This window comes from Podarcis raffonei, chromosome 2 (assembly GCF_027172205.1).
Source record: "Podarcis raffonei isolate rPodRaf1 chromosome 2, rPodRaf1.pri, whole genome shotgun sequence".
Lineage (NCBI taxonomy): Eukaryota > Metazoa > Chordata > Lepidosauria > Squamata > Lacertidae > Podarcis > Podarcis raffonei.
Genome location: NC_070603.1, coordinates 58,694,425 through 58,714,958, shown reverse-complemented (window position 1 = coordinate 58,714,958; position 20,534 = coordinate 58,694,425). Strand labels below are relative to the sequence as shown.

The 20,534-nt window shown below is 42.5% G+C and overlaps 1 protein-coding gene across 3 annotated transcripts in view; it reads left to right on the top strand.

Annotated features, from left to right (window-relative positions):
• Positions 1-20,534, top strand: part of LOC128407872 (serine/threonine-protein phosphatase 2A catalytic subunit alpha isoform) — a 60,279-nt gene that overhangs the window by 37,135 nt on the left and 2,610 nt on the right. Inside the window, exons 1-6 of one of the 3 annotated variants that reach the window (XM_053376818.1) lie at positions 7,655-7,761; positions 10,896-11,025; positions 18,199-18,408; positions 18,969-19,142; positions 19,318-19,407; positions 20,029-20,190. In XM_053376818.1, coding sequence (XP_053232793.1) covers positions 18,292-18,408; positions 18,969-19,142; positions 19,318-19,407; positions 20,029-20,190 — 543 coding nt within the window. In that variant the 5' untranslated portion in view covers positions 7,655-7,761; positions 10,896-11,025; positions 18,199-18,291. Of the gene's footprint in view, positions 1-7,302; positions 7,762-10,895; positions 11,026-18,198; positions 18,409-18,968; positions 19,143-19,317; positions 19,408-20,028; positions 20,191-20,534 lie in introns of those variants that run through there. The other 2 variants (XM_053376817.1, XM_053376819.1) reach the window with 2 other exon arrangements.

The window sequence follows — 20,534 nt, the reverse complement described above, 5'->3', positions numbered from 1 at the left end:
GTTTAGCTCACCTTGGGTGGGACTGCATAATCAATCCTTTTCTTCCCCTCAATATCCCCTTCCCCACCAGAGAAGCTCAACACGAGAAGAGGTTTTGACCACATGGATCTTACAAGCCATTCTTGTGTTTCTATACCAATAATTTAGGAACTTTCACCACTGTAACCAAGTCAACTTTTACTGCCAGTGCAACTTTTTCTGAATGCTGTATGAAAAAGCACATGAACTTGACCTTGGTCTTTTTTCTATCCTGGGAGGAGGGAAACTTTGGAAGGAAGTTAGAAGAGCAAATTCTAAAAGTCTAACAGCCTACATTTCTACCCTTTACTTTGCTGCATTTTTTAACATTTTAAGTCTCTGTTGAGGTTCTCTCCCCAAGGAGTACTTGCCCCAAACCTGAATCTTGGCATCCAGGAATTCCATAAAGCAGTGTGCTCAGCATAAAAGCCTGGTAGACCTTCATCTTGGTATTAGCTGTTAGCATCACATTCTCCCATACCCTTTGCCTATGGGAGAGGTGAGGCATTGCTGTGGCTGTCTTGCCAATATCCTTGTCCCAGCTCACTATTGCCAGTGGTCAGGGATGATGGCAGCTGTAGTCCAACAACATCTAGAGATCACTATGTTGGCTGCCTCTGTATTAGTCTATCACTTACTGTGGCCCAAGTCACTTAGGTTCCATTTTGAACCTCATAATCAAGCTCAGGGGAAAAAATCTGTCTATAAAAGGCACAAGAAAGTTTCTCTCACTTTATCAGATGGGTTTATCTTATGGCCTTGCATTCATTCATATGGGTAAGAACTCATGAGAATTGTTTTTCCTGCGGTTTCAATTTCCTTCCCAGGTACTCATATCTCTCAAAGCCAGAATGTGCCAATCCCTTCTGTATGGGCATAAAGAGAAGAGACAGATTTCCTGAAGATTTTTTGCTTTTGTTTTAAGGGGATGGATTTTATATCTCTTCAAGCCAATTGCCAAATGCATGCAATTGTAATGCAAAGCTGTAGCATCACATTATCTCCATGGCAACTGCCTCTTTATCCCTATGATCTATGCCATATTTACAGAGCTTCTGTAAATGAGCAGGGAATAAGAAAATATTCATTGGGTTATGTGGCATATCACTCTAGGAATGGTTGGAGCCAAGAGACTATTGATACAGATTATCAGTACTTTCTAGCATATTAATTTAAACACTGCAAGCTTTTTGTTTTACCAAGGCTCATCGCCCTGGCATCTCTTCACAATAGCAGCAATTAACCTGGGAATGTATGTCTATATTTAAAAACATGTTTATAATTACCTTCATCCTTTTTTGCATTTCAGGGCAACATAAAACCAATAAACAGAAGAACAATACAATAACAGATCAATAAATATAATCTGTAAAATTAACTTCCAACTGGCTCAAATACTTGAGCAAACAAAAATACTTTTGCCTGGAACCGAAAATATTGCAATGTTGGCATTAGATGAGCCTCTGCTGAAAAAGTCCTCTCCTGGAATACCATACCTCTGAATATATGAATTAAGAAAGGCTTTTAAATGAAAAAAAAGAAAAAAGAAAAAACCGCTCCACCGCAAGTTTGCAGTGCATTTTCTTCACACTACTCATCAGGGATGAAAGGAAGGGCTTCTAAATCAGGAAGTGTCATTTTCCAGACTTGACTTGTTTCCCCACTCCCCTGGAAATTAAGCACTGGTGATTGGCAAGCACATAACACCTGCTTGAGGTACCGGTATCTTAGAAGTCCAAGGACACACAGTTGAGACAACCAATTTCTGAGAGTGGAAGTGTAATCAGTGTCTGAATAGCAGTGTAAGTTTAGTGGGAGTCCACCCAGCCCACCCCATTAAGCTACAAATGCTGATGGTTATTTGTTAGGGGGTTAGTAGCCCTATACATTTTGATCTGGATCACCTCCAGACGAACCATATTTTGCAGGAGAGATTCAAGTACAGAATGTAAATTTAAGCTTGCACAATCACAGTGGATTAAACTCCCTAGCTTAGCAAATCATTTCTTAATAACAAATTCAGACTTTTTCCAGTTAAGAAAATCACAGGGAAATGCACCAAAAGGTGTGGGATAAATAAATTATTAATGAGAAGGTTTATAAACACTGCACAAGCAAATTCGGATGAATGATCACTGCCATGTCAATATAATGTTGCATGCCACCCCAATCTGTGAGTGGTGCAAGATTGCAGGGGTCCCAGGGTTGATTTTCATGGTTTGGTTTCCTAGGAATGAGTGACAGCGAATACTGCAGTGCCTTTATGATATATGGTTTATTTACACATATATACAACCTGAACCTACAATGGAGACATTCCCAGTATTATACTCCCAGAGGGTCCCTTGCGTCTCCCACAGCCACAACTTTAGATCCCAGTGGAAATCAGGCATGGCTCTAGCTCTCAGCCGCCCAGCCTTCAGCCTGCATCTAGCTTTTACCTCACACAACTCACCCTTGGCTTTTTTCTTTCTACCTGACAGTTGAGAGAGGGGCCCCCACCCATTTGTTGTCTGGCACAGAGCTACTTCCATACTTAGGGGCCATTACCAATAAACTTGTCTGGCTACTCCAGCAATTGGATCCTTGTTGGATCTAGGAATTAAGAGGGACTCAGGCATATGGAAGTGAGAGCTGGGCCATAAAGAAGGCTGATCGCCGAAGAATTGATGCTTTTGAATTATGGTGCTGGAGGAGACTCTTGAGAGTCCCATGGACTGCAAGAAGATCAAACCTCTCCATTTTGAAGGAAATCAGCCCCGAGTGCTCACTGGAAGGACAGATTGTGAAGCTGAGGCTCCAGTACTTTGGCCACCTCATGAGAAGAGAAGACTCCCTGGAAAAGACCCCGATGTTGGGAAAGATTGAGGGCGCAAGGAGAAGGGGACGACAGAGGACGAGATGGTTGGACAGTGTTCTTGAAGCTACCAGCATGAGTTTGACCAAACTGAGGGAGGCAGTGGAAGACAGGAGTGCCTGGCGTGCTCTGGTCCATGGGGTCACGAAGAGTTGGACATGACTAAACGACTAAACAACAACAGGCATATAGCCTACCCTTGCATCTGATGATGATGATAATGATATACAACCTGCCTGTGTACAAATCGGAATGAATGCTCAATAAAGACTGACCATGTAAGCTTTCTGCAAGAAAATCAGGACAAATGCTCAGTAAACAGGCTAGCTGGAGGAGACCCTGGTGCTCAGAGGCAGAAAAAAATTTGGAAAAAGCTTTCACAGCCAATATGGATGCTCTTGCCCAACCCAATCAACAGAGGCCCTCCTACAATGAAGTGATGTAAGGCAGTTTCACAATAATTGGTTATATTTTTGAAGTTTTCTTGCTAATGTTTTGTTCGTGTTCTCAGAACATTGTTGAGGTGGCGGCAGTGCTTCCTTTTACAAGAGAGAGGTGCTAGGAGGACTCAGGCCTGCGTGGGAGCTTTGCCATCTGCCCTGGAAGGCAGCCATATGCTTCTTAGCTCTAAAGCAAAGATCACACATGCATTTTCAAGCGCTTTCGGGATTACTTGGGAATCTTCTCCAACTACAGTCAATGTGCATCTCCACCATTCACAGGTTATGTTATGCTTTTCCCACTTTCAATGTTACCCTGCCACACCATCCACTTTCCTAACCTGGAGGCTGCCCCCAAATGTGAACAGCTCTGTGCAACAATGGTAAATTGAGGATGTAAATATGTGCTTTAGAGGCGAAACTCCTTTTCACATATGACAGAGGGATACAGGGACATGCAGGAGGTGCTAGAGTCCAGCAGTATAGCCTGGCCTAAAAAAATTGGGGAAGTGAAAACCAAGGAACTTAAAAGCACTTCTGCCCATAAAACAGTAAGCCCCATAGAGTTTGACAGACCTTAATCCCAGGAATGTATGCAGAGTGTGCAGAAGGGAACCCATTTTCAGCTCAAGGGCTGCATTATTTTGCCTTTGGTGGTGGATCAAAAGCAAAAGTGGGCAGGGCAACACACATATGACTCTGACCTTTTTACCGTTGTTTACATTCCAACCAGGCAAAAACCAGATGTTTCTACACCTCCATCCAAGCAAGCAAGAGACATCACAGTTCAAGGGGACTTTCAAACTAGCAAAAGCACTTGAGGAGGACCTGGAGCAGGGCTAGTTAATAGAGGCTTGAGGAGAGGGGCATGGTCTGTGTAGAACCATCTCAAGGGCTGTATTTGGCCTCTGGTCCCCTCACGCTGGGTGTTTAAGATCGGCGCCTGAAATTCCTGGATATAAGGATCCAAAAGGGCAAGTTAATTGCATGCCTTTGCCACACAGATTTAATTAGATTGATTTGGAAAGGGTGTGGTGCAGAGTTTAACAGGTCAGTAAATCCTGAATTACAGTATATCTGTATTGGCAAGTATATACACCCACTTGCTCACCTATGTCCCATTTAAAGCATACTTGAAGGCATACCAAGGGGTTGGTGAAATCAGCCCCTACTAGGGGCGCAGTCCATGGGGGTGGGCAGTTATAAAAAGCACCTATCAGATTATGGAGTGTATGACATATATGTGTGTGGCAACACACCATCACTGTCACAGCAAGATCAAACGCAGGAAAATCTTCCCATCCTTCTTGCACTGTGGTAAAGTGACTTTTTCAGTTGGGGGGGGCACCAATACAGCTCCTTGCCAAAGGTCCTGAGCTACGCCGCTCTGAACATGCTGTAACTCATGACAGAATCTGTTTGTTCATGGCTTTCGTTTGCCAGATTAGCCTCACAAATAATGGATTCTGAACATTTCATTGTTTTAAATTGTTGCTTTGGCAATCTCGTGCCATTTCACAGCTATCTATCATTTCTGATTAGTATAAAGAGAGAGAAAATAACTTCCACAGCTAAACTATCACATCAAACAAGACTTTCTCCTACAGAAAAATCTGTTCAAGAATTTACTAGACTCTGTGTCAATAGCTCATCCATTCTGCTTTGATCCTCCTCTTCAGCAGTGATTCATGTTGTGTACGTTCATTCTTCACTGTATGAATCTGAATTAATTTGAATTAACTGTAATTAAATTTACTACCACCTGCCACTTGTAAGATAAAGATGTGGAAAAAGACTGATCAATTGAAGTCAATGGCAAGCATCCACCGGCTTCCATAAAGGCAAGATTTTACCAGATTGCTTCATAATGGATTCCATTAGATGCTATATTGGCACAACAAATCATACTTTATTATTTATAGAGAATTCCTGCATTGCAGGGGGTTGGACTAGATGACCCTCGAGGTCCCTCCCAACACTAAAATTCTATGACAACTGGAATTTTGGGTTTGAGTGTGATCTGCACAAAGCTATGCACAAGAATTTTCTAAACACTTCACCTACATGTTTAAAAGATTGTGGGGGAGAATATATCAGAATCCCATTAGTTTAGGAGTAATATAGCCATTTTAATTGTTCCACCAGGCCTTTGGTTAGGGCGCAGCCTGACTCCCTCCTCTGGCAACCTGCACAGAATTTTGCTTAACGGTTGCCACCAATTTGATTTTAATTAATTTTTATAATGAAATATTTTTAAAATGTTTGATTATTTGATTATTTGATTGTTGTTAGCCGCCCTGAGCCCGGCTTCAGCTGGGGAGGGCGGGATATAAATAAAATTTATTATTATTATTATTATTATTATTATTATTATTATTAATTGTATAGAGACTTTTCATGGTAACAATTTTAGCACTTGCAGTTATCATGGGAAGGTGCTATTCACATACAGTACAAGAGCATTTTGGTTTAATTTCCTTTTGTCTTTAACACCCTGAATCCAAGGGTCTTGCCTAATAACATATGCCAAGGGTGAAAATTTAAATAGAGAGGCAAAAGTCAATCATAGGGCTGTTCACATGTTATACTGAACACTGGTACAAACTGTCTCTATACACGTACAAGTGTTTGTGTGACAGAGTATACTGGTTCATTTTTACTGCTCAGCCATTGCATTCCAATGTGGATAAACTTATAGTTATCAAACATTACACATAAGGTACTACTTTTTATGTACACAGGTGCATGGATTGTACACTTGTTGAATGTAACATGCGAACACCCCTCAAATATCGTGCCATAAAGTAGAACCAATGGTGTGGTAAGAAATAGCTATTGGTGATTATGCAACAAGTTGGATTCCTGTAGGAAGCATTTTTGCTATAACAAATTCTGCAAGAATGTACAGCAGGTAAAACAGGTCTTTCAAGCATCTAGGGAAGGGACTAGTATTGATAGGAAATAATGCTTCTCAGCAACTGCAATTATATCAAGAAAAGTTCTCTTTTGGCCTGATCAGTACATATATATTTTACAAACACCACCTGATATTCATAGAGCAGCCAGTACTTGTGCCGAGTCTCATATCTAGGGCCTTAGATACATCATTTACATCAACATTGTTCAGACAAACAGATTTTACAGTCTGATGTTTCCAAGGGAATCTTGCTTGACTTTTGAAGAACGAAAACTGCTGGGTTAAAAGAGCTGGAAAACCAACAGGATACAAGTTGTCTTTTACCCAAGAACTTTCCAACAGTAAGAGCTGTTTGACAGTGCAACAGACTCCCTCGGATGGTGGTGGACTCTCCTTCGTTGGAGGTTTGTAAGCAGAGCTTGGATGACCATCTGTCATGGATGCTTCAGTTGAGATGCCTGCATTGCAGGAGGTTGGACCAGACGACCCTCGGAGTCTCTTTCAACTCTTCAGTTCTATGAATGCAAGGAACAGAACGGAGTCCCTGACTGCCCTTCGGGAGGGCGGTGCGTGTCTGCTCCTAGACACCACCACCAATCCCTGGCCGCCCTGCCCACAATATGAGAAGAGGAAGTCACTAGGCAGGAGCAGTACATAGGGGTTGCGCCAAACTTGCTAAGAAGTTGTCTTCTTAGCAACGCCCCCATGGAGCCAGCGCTCAGCAAAAATAAAAAAAACAAACCCTGCGTTTCTATGGTGACCCTATGGATTTAAATTTTTAGCGGTCTCTCCTCCCCAAATCCCCCTGCTTGTCAAATAAACTCGCCCCGCCCGCCCCAGAGTCCTACGATGCCCCCGCCCCGAGGAACGTACAATAGGCGAGGATAAGCACCGACGCCTGGCGCTTCTGCGCCTGCTCCCAGCGGCGCGCGCAGGTTCCTTAAGGCGGCCCCACCCTCCCTCGCTATTACAACCACCCGTAGAGAGGCCCCCTGACGCATGCGCAACTCCTCTTCTGGAGCAGGCGCGAGGCTCTTCCCTTTTGCCGATTCCGAGGAGGAGGAGGGTGGGAACCGTGGCCGGGTGACGTCAAGGCGCGGCAGCCATTACACGGAGGGGAGAGAACCAGCGAGCTTCCGAGTAGCCTCCGCCGCCTCCGCCACATTGCTGCTGCTGCTCTCGCCGCCTCTGAGGGACGGATCCGGCCCTTCCTGCCTCTCTCTCTCTCTCTCCTTCCCTGCCCCTCCGCTCGTCGTTTCTTTCCCAGCGAGAGGCAGTGCAGTCTCTGTGCGGAGGGGGAGGAGGAGGAGGAGGACGGCGGCGGGGGCTGGGCTGGGGCGGCGGGTGCCGGCGAGAGGCAGAAGGGAGGAAGGGAGGAGGAGGAAGCGGGGGAAAGAGCGGCGTCGGCGGCTGGGCGAGCAGCGAGGATGGAGGAGAAGGTCTTCACCAAGGAGCTCGACCAGTGGGTGGAGCAGCTGAACGAGTGCAAGCAGCTCTCTGAGGGCCAGGTGAAGAGCCTCTGCGAGAAGGTGGGTAGCCAGCGGAGCCTCCGAGGGCGACGGGGACTCTGCCGGGGGCGGCGGCAGAAGGGACGAGCGGAGGCGGGAAAGCGAGGCCGCTGCTTGGAAAGGGAGGGAGGCCCTTGGGGTGCCGGGGTATGTTCACCCGGGAAGGGTGCTCAGGTGGAGGGAGGGAGCGAGGAGAGCGCGGGTGGGGGTCCTTCCTCGGAGGGAGAGAGGAGAGGCGAGGGAGGAAGGTCTGCTTAGGCGACCTTTGGGGTGAGGAGCGAGATGGGGGGCAGGAGAGTCCCCCCCATCCCAGAGCAGGGGTTCCGCAATTGGCGCAAGAGGCACCGTCGCGGTGGAAAGGCCGGAAAGGCCAAAGACGGATGGGGATTGTGGGGAGGGGGGGAGCCCCACGGTGGATGAATAGCAGCTTCTGCCTCGAGCTGCTGCTAGCCGTGGGGACTCCGCTGAAGGGGGCAGGAAGGGCGGGTAGCGAGCGGGGTGTGTCCCTCGGGCAGGTGCAGTCTTTGGGGGGAAAGGCCGTCGCCAGTGCTGCCTCCCCTCTCCAGCCTCCCACCCCCTCCCGATCTGGAAGGGGGTATTTTGCCCCATGACCGGACGAGAGGATCGGTCCCCCCCCCCGGCAGCCCTGCGCCCCCTGTCGCATCGACCGCTTCTCTGTCTAGTTCCTCCGCTCCTCCTTTTTTCCGCTGACTCTTAAAATGGCGCCTTTCGCTGAAAATACACAGTGCATTACTGTGCTGATAGAAACCCCCTTGTGCTTCTTAGCGGGCAAAGCCTTCTCTTTCTGTGGGGGGCGGCAGCAAGATCCTGGGGAAAAGAAAATCTTGACAAGACGTCAATGTACTTTGCACAGGCACACTTTTTTGTGTGGGTCGCTTACCACCAAGCCTTGTTCTGTTGCTTTGCGTTAGGGAAGGGACGATCTGGTCACTTGAACACTATCTGGGTGGTTAAGCATGAATGGGTAGCAGTTGGGAATAGTTAATAAGGAGAGAGGGGGAGAATAAGGGGGATAAAAGTGGCAAAGTATCCAATCTTTGTGTAGGGTTGTTTTGTATTGTTGCATGCAGTAATTGAATAATTATTGTCAAATTATTTCACCTTAGTACTTAAAAAAATTCAATGCTATATTTATCTTAATTCCATGGACATAATGAATTTTTTTTATGGGGAAGGGATTGACAAACTTGCCTCAATGTAAGTATGCCAAATACTAAATGACATCACATTAACCTGGCATGTTAAGATATGAAGGTTTGAATTTCCTAATATATTTCAGGTAAATTTTATTATTGGAAGTTTACATAATCAGGGTAGTTACTAGTACATTGGACTGACAAGTTTTCATTGGAATTCTTAGAATTTATTTCTGCTTACTGTATTTTCTTGTGTGGCAGTTCGCCTGAGCACACTTAGTTGCAGGTTTCATTGGCATCTGTGTAAGGTACTTTTAAATGCCTCTGCTTGGGGTTGAGGTGTAAAACTGCTTGTAAAAGTATTGCTAATTAGCAACATGTTGAGCATGAGCCGTGTTGGCCGAGTTAACTATTGGGGTTCTTGCTTCTGTACAACTTAGCTGCTGTGGTAGCATATTATAGTCCCATATGAAGTCGGAATCAAGTCTACAGTATTCCAGTGCTATCTATACAGAAAATAGAATTGTGGGAATTCACTGCTGTTCAGACTGTAATGATTTGGGAAGCAGAATATATCATACAGTATGGCCTCATACTAATGTACAAAGACAAAAGTCCTGTACTACTCTTCCAGTCCCCAGCTTCTGCCTGTTGAATTCAACCTTGTGCTGTCACTTGCTGTTTACAGTGCGAGTCCATTTGTCCTGTGCAAAGTACCCAGAAGAATCAGATGTCCATAGCTTCTGGTGTGTGTATTGTGAAATGCTAGTTTGTGGAGTCACTTATTTCTTCAGTCTGGGAAAATTGGATTTTTTGTAGTCTTAACTGGTTTGGTTTCTAAAATGGCAAGCAAACTCTTCCTCTACATTCCTGGAGCTACCCAGTTTCCTACTGTATGTATATAACCTGGGGCAGTCTGAGGAGAGCAAGCAGTGACACAGAGCTAGACGTGTACTAGACGTGGTAACTTGTGGGCGCAACATGCATTTAATTTGTAGATTGTAAATCCCTTCACTTTTTGCAGCATTTTCTGCTGCTGAGGTGGATGTGACTAGGGTTTGAGACAAAGAAGTTCTTGCAACTATACAGTAGTGTATAAACATGTCTTTACTGTGCTGAAATACAAGAAAATTGAAATGCATGGAAGTCTCATAGATGTTCTTCCTTCAAATGACTGGTGCCAATGTGAAAACATAAGTAATGGTTGAAAGAGTTGTCTTGGCATTTTTAGCTTTTCTTTTTATTATCCCTTGTTATCTGGAGTGCTTCTTAAAGTTAGTATCAAGGGAAGTTTGTTAACTGTGGCACTAGAAACATACTTCAGTTTTTTGTTGTTAACCATATTTCATGGTTGACAAGGCTTCTGGGGCAAAACTAGCTGACAGCTTGTGAAAAGTACAGAAATAAAATCTTTTCCCTCTGGTTTACCCTAGTCCCCCCCTTATAAATAAGTCCCAATTTCTCCCAAACAAATATGCATTGGTGAACCCAAGTGAGAGCACTAGTAAAATTTGTGTGTGTCCTCCAGCCACCAATTTCCTCCCTCCAAGCAGAGCATTGCATTCTGTCTTCTGCATCTTTTCCTTTTCCAATTAGCATTTAATATTATCTGATGGCAGGTAGAGCATGCCCAGTGCTCATGGGGCTATTTTTAAGGTTGCCCCTTAATTTTGGGGGGTATTTCTGAAAACCTCTGTGCCTGACTTTTCTGATACCTTCCTCTGTTATCCTGTTTGCGTAAGCCACGTGAGTTTGTTATTAGTGGGGAATGATTTCTCTGTTTAAGTGAAATGTGTATGGCCACACAGCTTCTAAGGAACATAGTTTGGCACTTATCAATTGTCGAAAATTCAGTTGGTCTGGAAGGTAGGCTTCTCAATAAACAGGTTTGTTTGGTGGAAAGCAAACATTTAGGGAGAAGTGCTTTATTATGATCATTTAGAAATACATTTCTTATTGATAGGTAAGAGTGTGTTTGAAACATTTTTTATTCTACAGAGAGAAGAAAAGATCACTTTCAGTATAATCAGCATATATTGCAGTCAAGGCAAAGAATAACAGATGGGTGTAGGAGGAATCACCTTTAGTGTAAAGAACAGTCAGAAATCTAAGGCAAAGTGCTTAAGAGGTGATAAGTAACTGGGGTGTTTTGAGGTAATGAGATTAAATTTGCCTTGTTATCTGGTTTTGCCTGTTGGACTCTTAAAGAAATGACAGCAGGAAATATCACCCACTGACACAGATATTGGAAATATACAAAAATACTTCTACATGCTGCTCCTTCCTATTTGATAGGTTGATAGCAAGAGAAACCAACCTGCCTTCCCCAAGCTTCTTGCTTTTCACCTATCTCCAAAGCTGTAGCTGGTCCTAATTGCCGTTTTAGTTCAAGTACTTCAGTAATAGAAAAGCAATCAAGAACTGGACCTGAAACTCAGAACTAAATTGAATGCTAATAGGAACCTGCTGGAAAGGAGTTTATAATACAGTATTCTCATAAGAATTAATGAAGCTTTTTGACCATTGTTTTAAGCTAGCAAGTTCCACTTCATTTGGTCTGCAGACTATAAACATAAAATACAGTATAGGGTTATCAATGCAACAGTAGCAGAACAACAGCATACATGCACACAAACTATATCTTTTAAGAGAATAGAACAAAATTAACAATCAGAAATAGTTAAAAATGCAGACATTTTGAATGCCTCTAATAATTTTGGGCTGGTTTTGATGGCTACAGCAGAGAACCTGGCTCTGTTTTCTGTGATGTTGGGTTGGAGGCTGGCATTAAAGTTGAAAGATTGACTTTATCTGAAAGAGAAAGTATTGGGGAGGTAAATTTGGATCTTGTTATCCTGCATAATTTTTTAGGAACGCAATTCAACTGATTTACTTTTGCAGGCACAAGCTCTTATCCAGCCTGGCAGAAGATAGGGTAGTGAATAGCCAGTGGTAAAAACTTTATTATTTAACCAGTTTTAGCAACAATCAAAACCTTTTCCTTGTGACCTCATTGTGAGAAGTGCAATAGGCTGCATCCTAAGAACTGTACTTATACAGCTGAAATCCATGTTGACTCATGTTATATTACCCCAAGGTACTATCCAAGTTAACAATCTAGTGGCTAAACTATAGCTTCTGGTCAGTGTTCAGAGGTAGCCCCACGCATAGCACTTTAACAATCTGAGTCCCTCCCCCCAAGCATGGATAACTGTCTAGGGCAGTGGTTTTCAACCAGTGTGCTGTGGCATCCTGGGGTGCCTTGAATGATGGTCAGGGGTGCCACGGGCAACACAGGCCTCTGTCATTCTTTCCTTCCCTCCCTTCTCTGATGCCCTCTTGCATCTCTGCTTCTCAAAGGCTTGTGGTGGCTATTTGTTGCAGCAGCCCTGGCTACAAGCTCCCTAGGCGAATGGTGCCTCTGGGACTGGCCAGAGGGTGCTTCCCAGGCCCCTGTGGGGCAGTGTGAGGAGGCACGTATCTTTGGGGCAGGGTGGGCAGTACACAAGACCAGGAGTGGCAGCTGCGACTGCCCAGAGGCAGCCCAAGAAGAGGGGAGAGGAGAGGAGGCTGAGAGAACACTCTACCAGGGAGGGTGTTTGGAAAGGGGTGAGGGGCTGCTGGCTCTGGGCTGCTGAGGCTACTGAGCTCCTCAGGGGTGCGAGGAAAGAATGTAGTTGGCCAAGGGAGCTGTGGACCCAAAAAGGTTGAAAACCTCTGGTCTAGGCCAATCTAGGACTGGCCACTGCAGGCGTATCAGCCTTGGCTTGATAAAAAATGCTGTGTGTCACAAAAGCTACTTGGGCCTCCAGTGACAAAGCTGGATCTAGGAGCACTCCAGACAGCAAGCCTGATCCATAATGGGTGTGTAATGATGTCTAGAACTGATTAGACTTTCCTGAGCAGACAAGCTATGTACCCACAGCACCTCTATTTTGTTAGGATCAAGTTTCTATTTATATGCACTCATCTAGCTATCACCATCTTACTGGTTCAATACTTCAGTGCCTCACCTAACAATGATAAAAATGAGAAGTAAAGTTGGATGTCATTGACATACTGGTGAACCCTTGGATGACTTCTTTCAGCATTTCATGTAAATGTTGAAAAGCATTGGAGATGTGATGGAATCTTGTATAAATTATATGATGATAAGCAGTTGTCAAAGAGTAGATCAGTTACAGCTGTTGAAAAAACATCAAAGATAAAGACAGCTGCCTTGATGGATATGGTACCCAATGTGGTTCAAGAAAATTCTTAAAAGAGAAATAATTTGCTTTTTGTCTTTAAAAAGTATGGTCTGAAGATTCATGAGGCCACCAGCTTGCTGAAGCTAAGCAGGCCTAAGTCTTCTAGGGTGTACCCAGTGCTAGAAACTGAGATATGAAAGCTAGGAGCTAAATGGCACCTTAAACCTAGGTTATGGACACAACAACAGAATGTCTAGGCGTGCTTTTTTATAACAAGAATACAAAACTGATGGATGTGGTTTAGAAAATGTATGTAGGGCCTCTCTTCCCTCTTCCCTCTCCTCTCTCCCCTCTCCTTTAGTTTTTAGAGCAGTTAACATTAGAGATGAGACTACTGGAAGTGGCAGAAACAACATTTTTGATCTGATAGTGGAGCTCCCGGGCTTTTAACAAACGTTACAAAAGGATAATTCATCAATCTTGAGAGTTCCATAGTTGGTATGATAGCACAGAGATAGCTTTTGCTTGGTAACCAGTGTGAAATACTGATTTCTATACTCAACCAGGACAGGTCCCCAAGTAATGTTTGATGTTGGTAAACACTAAAATGCAAGCTAAAGTTCCTAAAAATACTCTGAATTATCAAGCCTCATCCCTCTGAGAATGAATGTTCTAAACTTCTGTTTAGCAGGAAAGGTATGTTTGACTTTGAAGGAGTGCCTGCCTTCAAGAAGATAAGTTCTTTTTCACTCTTCTTTTCAATATTGGTGACCAATATTAATATTTCCACTAATGCTAAAAGACACACACACTTGGTAGGAGATATGATTGGAGAACAGGGCCATTCCTGCAGATTGTTGTTCAACCCCCAGTATGATCTCAGGAAAATATTAAATGTATTGACAGGGTTTTCCTCATTGTTCGCCTTTCTTGAACCCATATAAATGGTTCATGGGAGGTGTGTATGAGAAAATGGACAACAGGGTGTAAGTGAAGTATCCCCAGGGAGTAGAGAGACAGATTTGGTGGCTGCAGGACTTTTTTGCATCACAGGTGCAGTATTTAATTCAGTGAATATAGAGATCCTGACCAACAAGCACTTCAGAATATCCACCCAAGTTAAGGTCATGCAGGAGTCCACAGTTGAGTCACTAAGTGAATTGGCTCAAGGCCTTTGGACTGTAGGAAGGCTTTTCTTTAAAATGGAAGAAAATTATTCATGATTCAGATCTTGTTATGGACGTGGCAGCTTTGGAAAACGGTATGTCCTGGGCTATTGCATGTAAAAGATTATTTAGAAATAGATTGATGCAGGTGGCTCAGTACCATATCTTCTGGGTCATTCCATATCAAGTGATCCAACTTTTTTTTTTACCTCATGTCATCCAGTTTTCTTAATATTTTGTACACTTATTGAATGATCAAAACTAAGTTTAAATCTAAAATTTTCATTATTTATCTCATCTTGTTTGTGAGTTATAAGGGTTTGAAATTTCCAAAATGAGAATTTTGGCCTTGCCTTAAAAGCTCAGTCCAGAATTGAGATACATCAAAACCAAAAACATCAATCTTTTCAGAACTTCATGGGCTTTAATACAATATATCACATGATGGACTTACTTTAAAATTTCAATTACAAAATTGAAAATTTTAAAAAGTGAATAAAAAATGATTTAAAATTGCCAAAAAATTGTATTGGCTATTTAATATTTTAAGACCTACCTGCAAAATTTCATCTTGGGATCTCAGTGGGATCACATAAAACAATAATGTACATTCACCTTTGCCTCTCTTAGCTGTTGGAAAAGATTTGAGACCTTCATGCAGCATTTAAAATTAATCTATCGTATATTAAATGTAAATACCCTTTTAGCATGTTAAATTGGATCTCAGTTGATTTAGGCCAGAACAAGATTTTCTGGGAAAAAATTCAATTCAGAATATTCTATAAAACTCATCACTGAGTGGATTTGTCTAATGAGGTAGAGGCATTGTTACTGCATGAAGCCTGGAATTTGAATAGTCAGGACTGGAGGAATCCCAGTCCATTATGGCAAGTGAATACCTGCTGCTTGAACACTTCTTCCTTTGTCCCAACATTGTTCTTTTGGCCCAGGTCTAACAGGAGGTTGTAAAAATTACTGCGGTTTCAACCTTTTGTGACACCGTCAACAGCAGTGGTACAGAAGTTGTAGGCTATTCCCTTCAAAAAAATTGAGCCTGATTTGTGCCATGATGGTTATGGTGGTATAGGCAGGTTTGGTGGTGGCACTTGTACAACTGGGAGAAAATAAATAGTAGTGATTCTCTGGTTGATGAGCCTGAGTGTGCCTTGGAGCTTAGTGTGTCATCTACTACCTTTGAGTACTGCTACTCATTCTGCCTTTTGATCCAAAGCAATACAATGTTTAGAGAGTGAATCCAAGTAAAACTTGAGCTCTGAATGTGTATTTCATTGATGGAGTTTCTTTTAACAAGGTGCTGGAAAGCATTTATGTCAGCCTGAACAACTCTTACATTACAATTTTCTGGATAGCTTCTGGGCAGATAAATCATTTATGATATTTACTGCATACCCATTTTCACATGGTAAAAATGCTACAAGAAGGCAATACTTTCAGTGCCACTTCTTTTTTTGAAGTGGGAATATAGCACTAGGAACATAGGGAGCTTCCTTTTATACTGAATCAGACTGTTGGTTCATGTAGTGCAGCATTAAAGGTAAAGGGACCCCTGACTGTTAGGTCCAGTCGCAGATGACTCTGGAGTTGCGGTGCTCATCTTGCTTTACTGGCCGGTGTACATGTGGCCAGCATGACTAAGCTGCTTCTGGCGAACCAGAGCAGCGCACGGAAACGCCGTTTACCTTCCCGCCAGAGCAGTACCTATTTATCTACTTGCACTTTGATGTGCTTTTGAACTGATAGGTTGGCAGGAGCAGGGACCAAGCAACGGGAGCTCACCCCGTCACGGGGATTTGAACCGCCGACCTTCTGATCGGCAAGCCCTAGGCTCTGTGGTTTAACCCACAGCGTCACCCGCGTCCCATTGTCTGACAGTAATTATACACATGGGGTTGAGCTCATCAGAAAGAGAAATTGGAAAACTGGATAATCTTAAGTAAAAAACTAGTTAATATGAATTAAGTAATTAGATAGAACACTAGTGTTTATCTGCTGATGTATAAAAGAACAAGTACCAAAGATCATTAGTTTGTCAACAAGTATTTTCAGTACAGTACAGTGGTACCTCGGGTTACATACGCTTCAGGTTACAGACACTTCAGGTTACAGATTCCACTAACCCAGAAATAGTACCTCGGGTTAAGAACTTTGCTTCAGGATGGGAACAGAAATCGTGCAGCGGCTGCAGCGGGAGACCCCATTATAGCTAAAGTGGTGCTTTAGGTTAAGAACAGTTTCAGGTTAACAACAGGCCTCCAGAACTTAACCCGAGGTTCCACTGTATAGGATTGTGGTAAGGTGTTTAATCATATTGTACTATTGGGTAGTCTGTTAGGGTCCTGGCTTCTATCAAAGTATGACTAATTAGGATCATTGAGGATGTTGTAACCTTTTGTGGTCAAATTAAGGCTTTTCTGCAACTTGAGGCCCAGAAAGTTAGGGTTCCCAGAAGATTGCTGCTTCACCTAACCCAGCAATTTATTCTGGGTAAAGTGCATGCTTGGAGCTCCCCCATCTGGAATTGTTTCCTCATTTATTTCATTGGAGATTGCTGTCCTAAAAATAATTCCCTTATACAGTACATGGAACATAAGATCTGGTTGCAAGTTTATTCCAAGTACACTGGCTGCATTGGTTTTTTTAAAGAATTGGATGAACCATTGTTAATGGAGTTCCCTTCATGAAATCTTGTATCTGCTCGAAAGAAAAAAAACTATGTCAGCTATGATTTCATGATTTTAAAGTACAGTGGTACCTCGGGTTACAAACACTTCGGGTTACAAACTCTGCTAACCCGGAAGTAGTACCTCGGGTTGAGAACTTTTGCGCCAGGATGAGAACGCAAATCGCGCGCCGGCAGTGGGAGGCCCCATTAGCAAAAGCGCGCCTCTAGTCAAGAATGGTTTCAGGTTAAGAACGGACCTCCGGAACAAATTAAGTTCGTAACCCGAGGTACCACTGTATTGCTTATATTAATTGTGCTGCAGTAGTATGGTTGACCAGGGTTTCTATTGTGGTGATCTAAGCACAAGATAGAAACAACCATACAAATGAGCCAGCTGCGAGTGGAACTCTTCTTTGCATGCAGAGGAGTTTTCTTTGTGGATTTGGTTAAGAGAAACGTATTGCATTGCGTTTTAGCACACTGATAAATATCTAAGATGGGGACTACCACCCATAAAATTAACACTTACTGTTTTAGACTATGCATCAAAAATCACTGATCTGGTGCTTGCCTACACTACCTACCCACCCACCCACATACACACCACACCCACATATCCTAGGCATGGATCCTTGTGGATCCATCTTTGATATGTACGTAGTATGACAGCAAAACCACTTACAAATCATATAATACTTCACTGTACACAGAGGTGTTGTAGTTTTGAGGGGATCCTTTAAAATTAAGAATTCACAAGGGTCTGTATTGTGCCATGGAAGGTCTGGAAAGCACCAGCTCTATTAAAAAAATGGTTTAGCCAATGGAAACAGGATCTGTGATTTGGCAGTGAACATTTGGAGAGAAAAAAAGGCAATTTCAAGAGGATCTGTTGCTAGATCCAGCTTGTCTGTGTATTCTGTCTGGCACTCATTTTCTCTTTTATCTGACCCCCTGACTGCTCTATTTTCTCCTCTCTTGCAATCTCTGTTATGTCCCCTTCTTCTACTCCACTGCTCCACTATTAAACTGCCAGTCTGAGCCATGTGTGCCTGACACCTGTGGACCCAGATCTAAGAATTTCATTCCTGAAGTTGGGTCACTTAATTCAGGAGAACTTGCTTCCAGGAATGTGTGTCTCAAATGTATTACCTGGCACTTATATTTGTAACTAAAGAAAGGTGAGCAGGTGGAATGCTTTAAAATAAATGAACAAGTATTATCTCTGCAAATTAATGTAAAGCTATTTTTCCCCCCTGCTGCAGGCTAAAGAAATCTTGACAAAAGAATCAAATGTGCAAGAAGTACGGTGTCCAGTCACAGTTTGTGGAGATGTCCATGGACAATTTCATGATCTCATGGAACTTTTCAGAATTGGAGGAAAATCACCAGACACAAATTACTTATTTATGGGGGATTATGTTGACAGGGGATATTACTCTGTTGAAACCGTAACACTTCTGGTAGCTCTCAAGGTAATATTTTAAAATGAATGTTGGTATTGAAATATATAATGCCTGTATAGTCTGAATTGCTGTAAGACTTACAGTACTGATGAACATTATAATGACTGAGTCATTGGGGTTGGAGGTTGTACACTAATGAAAAAATGATGTTAGAGGCAACACAATTGTATTGCTCAAAGAGACTACATACTAAATGGGTTGCTTTAGAGATCTGTTCAAACTTCCAGTGTTCTTGGGTCTGTATCTGCATCAGAAGTGGATAGAGAAGTTCATTCCAGACCTGAAAAAGAATCTATCACCAAGTTTAACTTTGGGATTTATCCTGCAAAAATATACTATACCACAGAAAATATACCACAAAATTAAATATGTTTTATTAAAATGTGATGTCTGTATTAAGATGTTTTTGAGTGGCTGGGGCAAGCTATTTGGATGGGCAGGGTACAAATATGATGATGATGATGATGAAATAATAATAATATCTCCATAAGTTAAGGCTTACTTCTGCTCATATAAATGCTGGAGAAGTACATACTTGGTTTAGTCACAGTAGCTATCTTGTTTTATAGGTCCGTTATCGTGAACGCATCACTATTCTTCGAGGGAACCATGAAAGCAGACAGATCACACAAGTATATGGCTTCTATGATGAATGTTTAAGGAAATATGGAAATGCAAATGTCTGGAAATACTTCACAGACCTTTTTGACTATCTTCCTCTAACTGCCTTGGTGGACGGACAGGTATGTTGAAAATACTGATGTGTTCCTAATATTAGCAGAGAAGGAAGGCGGAGTGGAAGATCTATTACCTTTTTATCATTTTCTTCCTAGAGAAACTATCTGTAACTTTGAAAAACACTTGTAGCTAAAGTATTTGGATCTAATTCATGTCCCAACAAATGAATTTATCTTTCAGATTTTCTGTCTACATGGAGGTCTTTCCCCATCTATAGATACACTGGATCACATCAGAGCACTTGATCGTCTGCAAGAAGTTCCACATGAGGTAACTATAATTTGTGTTACAATTTCTGTGCTGTGTTAGTGTGTGAAATCATACTAATGCCCAATTCCTCTTCTGAGTTATAAGGGAGTCTGTTGTTAAAGTAAACCTTATTTTTCCACATGACCTCTAACTCCAAAAAGGTTTGAACTGCTTGTCCTGTTCCCTTATCCATAAACTACAAACAGCACTTAAATCTTAGTTAAAAGGTGGAAATTTGTTTGCTAATTACAAATGACACATCTCCAAGTAGATTGTTCTTCAACTTAAGAGTAGGCAAACTAGGGGTCCACATAACTCTTAAAAGCTGGGTGGACCATCTTTTGCACTGAATAATATCTGCATCACCAATTCTGTGTTCAGATGCTGCAGAGTATAATCTTGTTTTTGCCTAGCACTGATGTCAGTTTGGGAACATAGGGTTGAGCATGCTTCTTTCCCCCACAGAGCTTAGTGCTGGTGGTTTGGGGAACAAATAAATTGGTTCAAAGTACCATGTTAATGTAGTCATTCAGCTACTGTTCAAACATTTCTTCTTAAAAATTTGGTACTGTATTAGCCCTCTTCAGGTTTTTTTGTTTTTTGTTTGTTTTGGCTATGTAACGATGGTGAAATGTTTCCTAGGGTCCAATGTGTGATTTGCTGTGGTCAGACCCAGATGATCGTGGCGGTTGGGGCATTTCTCCTCGAGGTGCTGGTTATACTTTTGGACAAGATATTTCAGAAACCTTCAACCATGCTAATGGCCTTACACTGGTCTCAAGAGCTCATCAGTTGGTAATGGAGGTAAGCCCCAGACTTTTTATGTTGTTTCCTTTCTTGAGGTGAAAATCTCCCTGCATAACCAGATAGCTTTGGCATACAAATAAAGGCATGTTAAGCCTGTGGTGGCAAAGTAACTTGTATATCTCGTCCTTTTGTTAAAAAATGAGCTTGCGGGATAGACTTGAAGGCATAATTATTGCCATGAAAATGGCTTGTGATTCTGTTATTCCACTGTAAGTGACTCCTGTCACGTAGACCTGTATTTTACTGTGTCATTCCATGACAAATTACTGCAGTCCAAATATTTAAACTCTGACACTAGGATTTTATATACTAAATATTTTTCAGGGGGCAGTGTGAGGTAA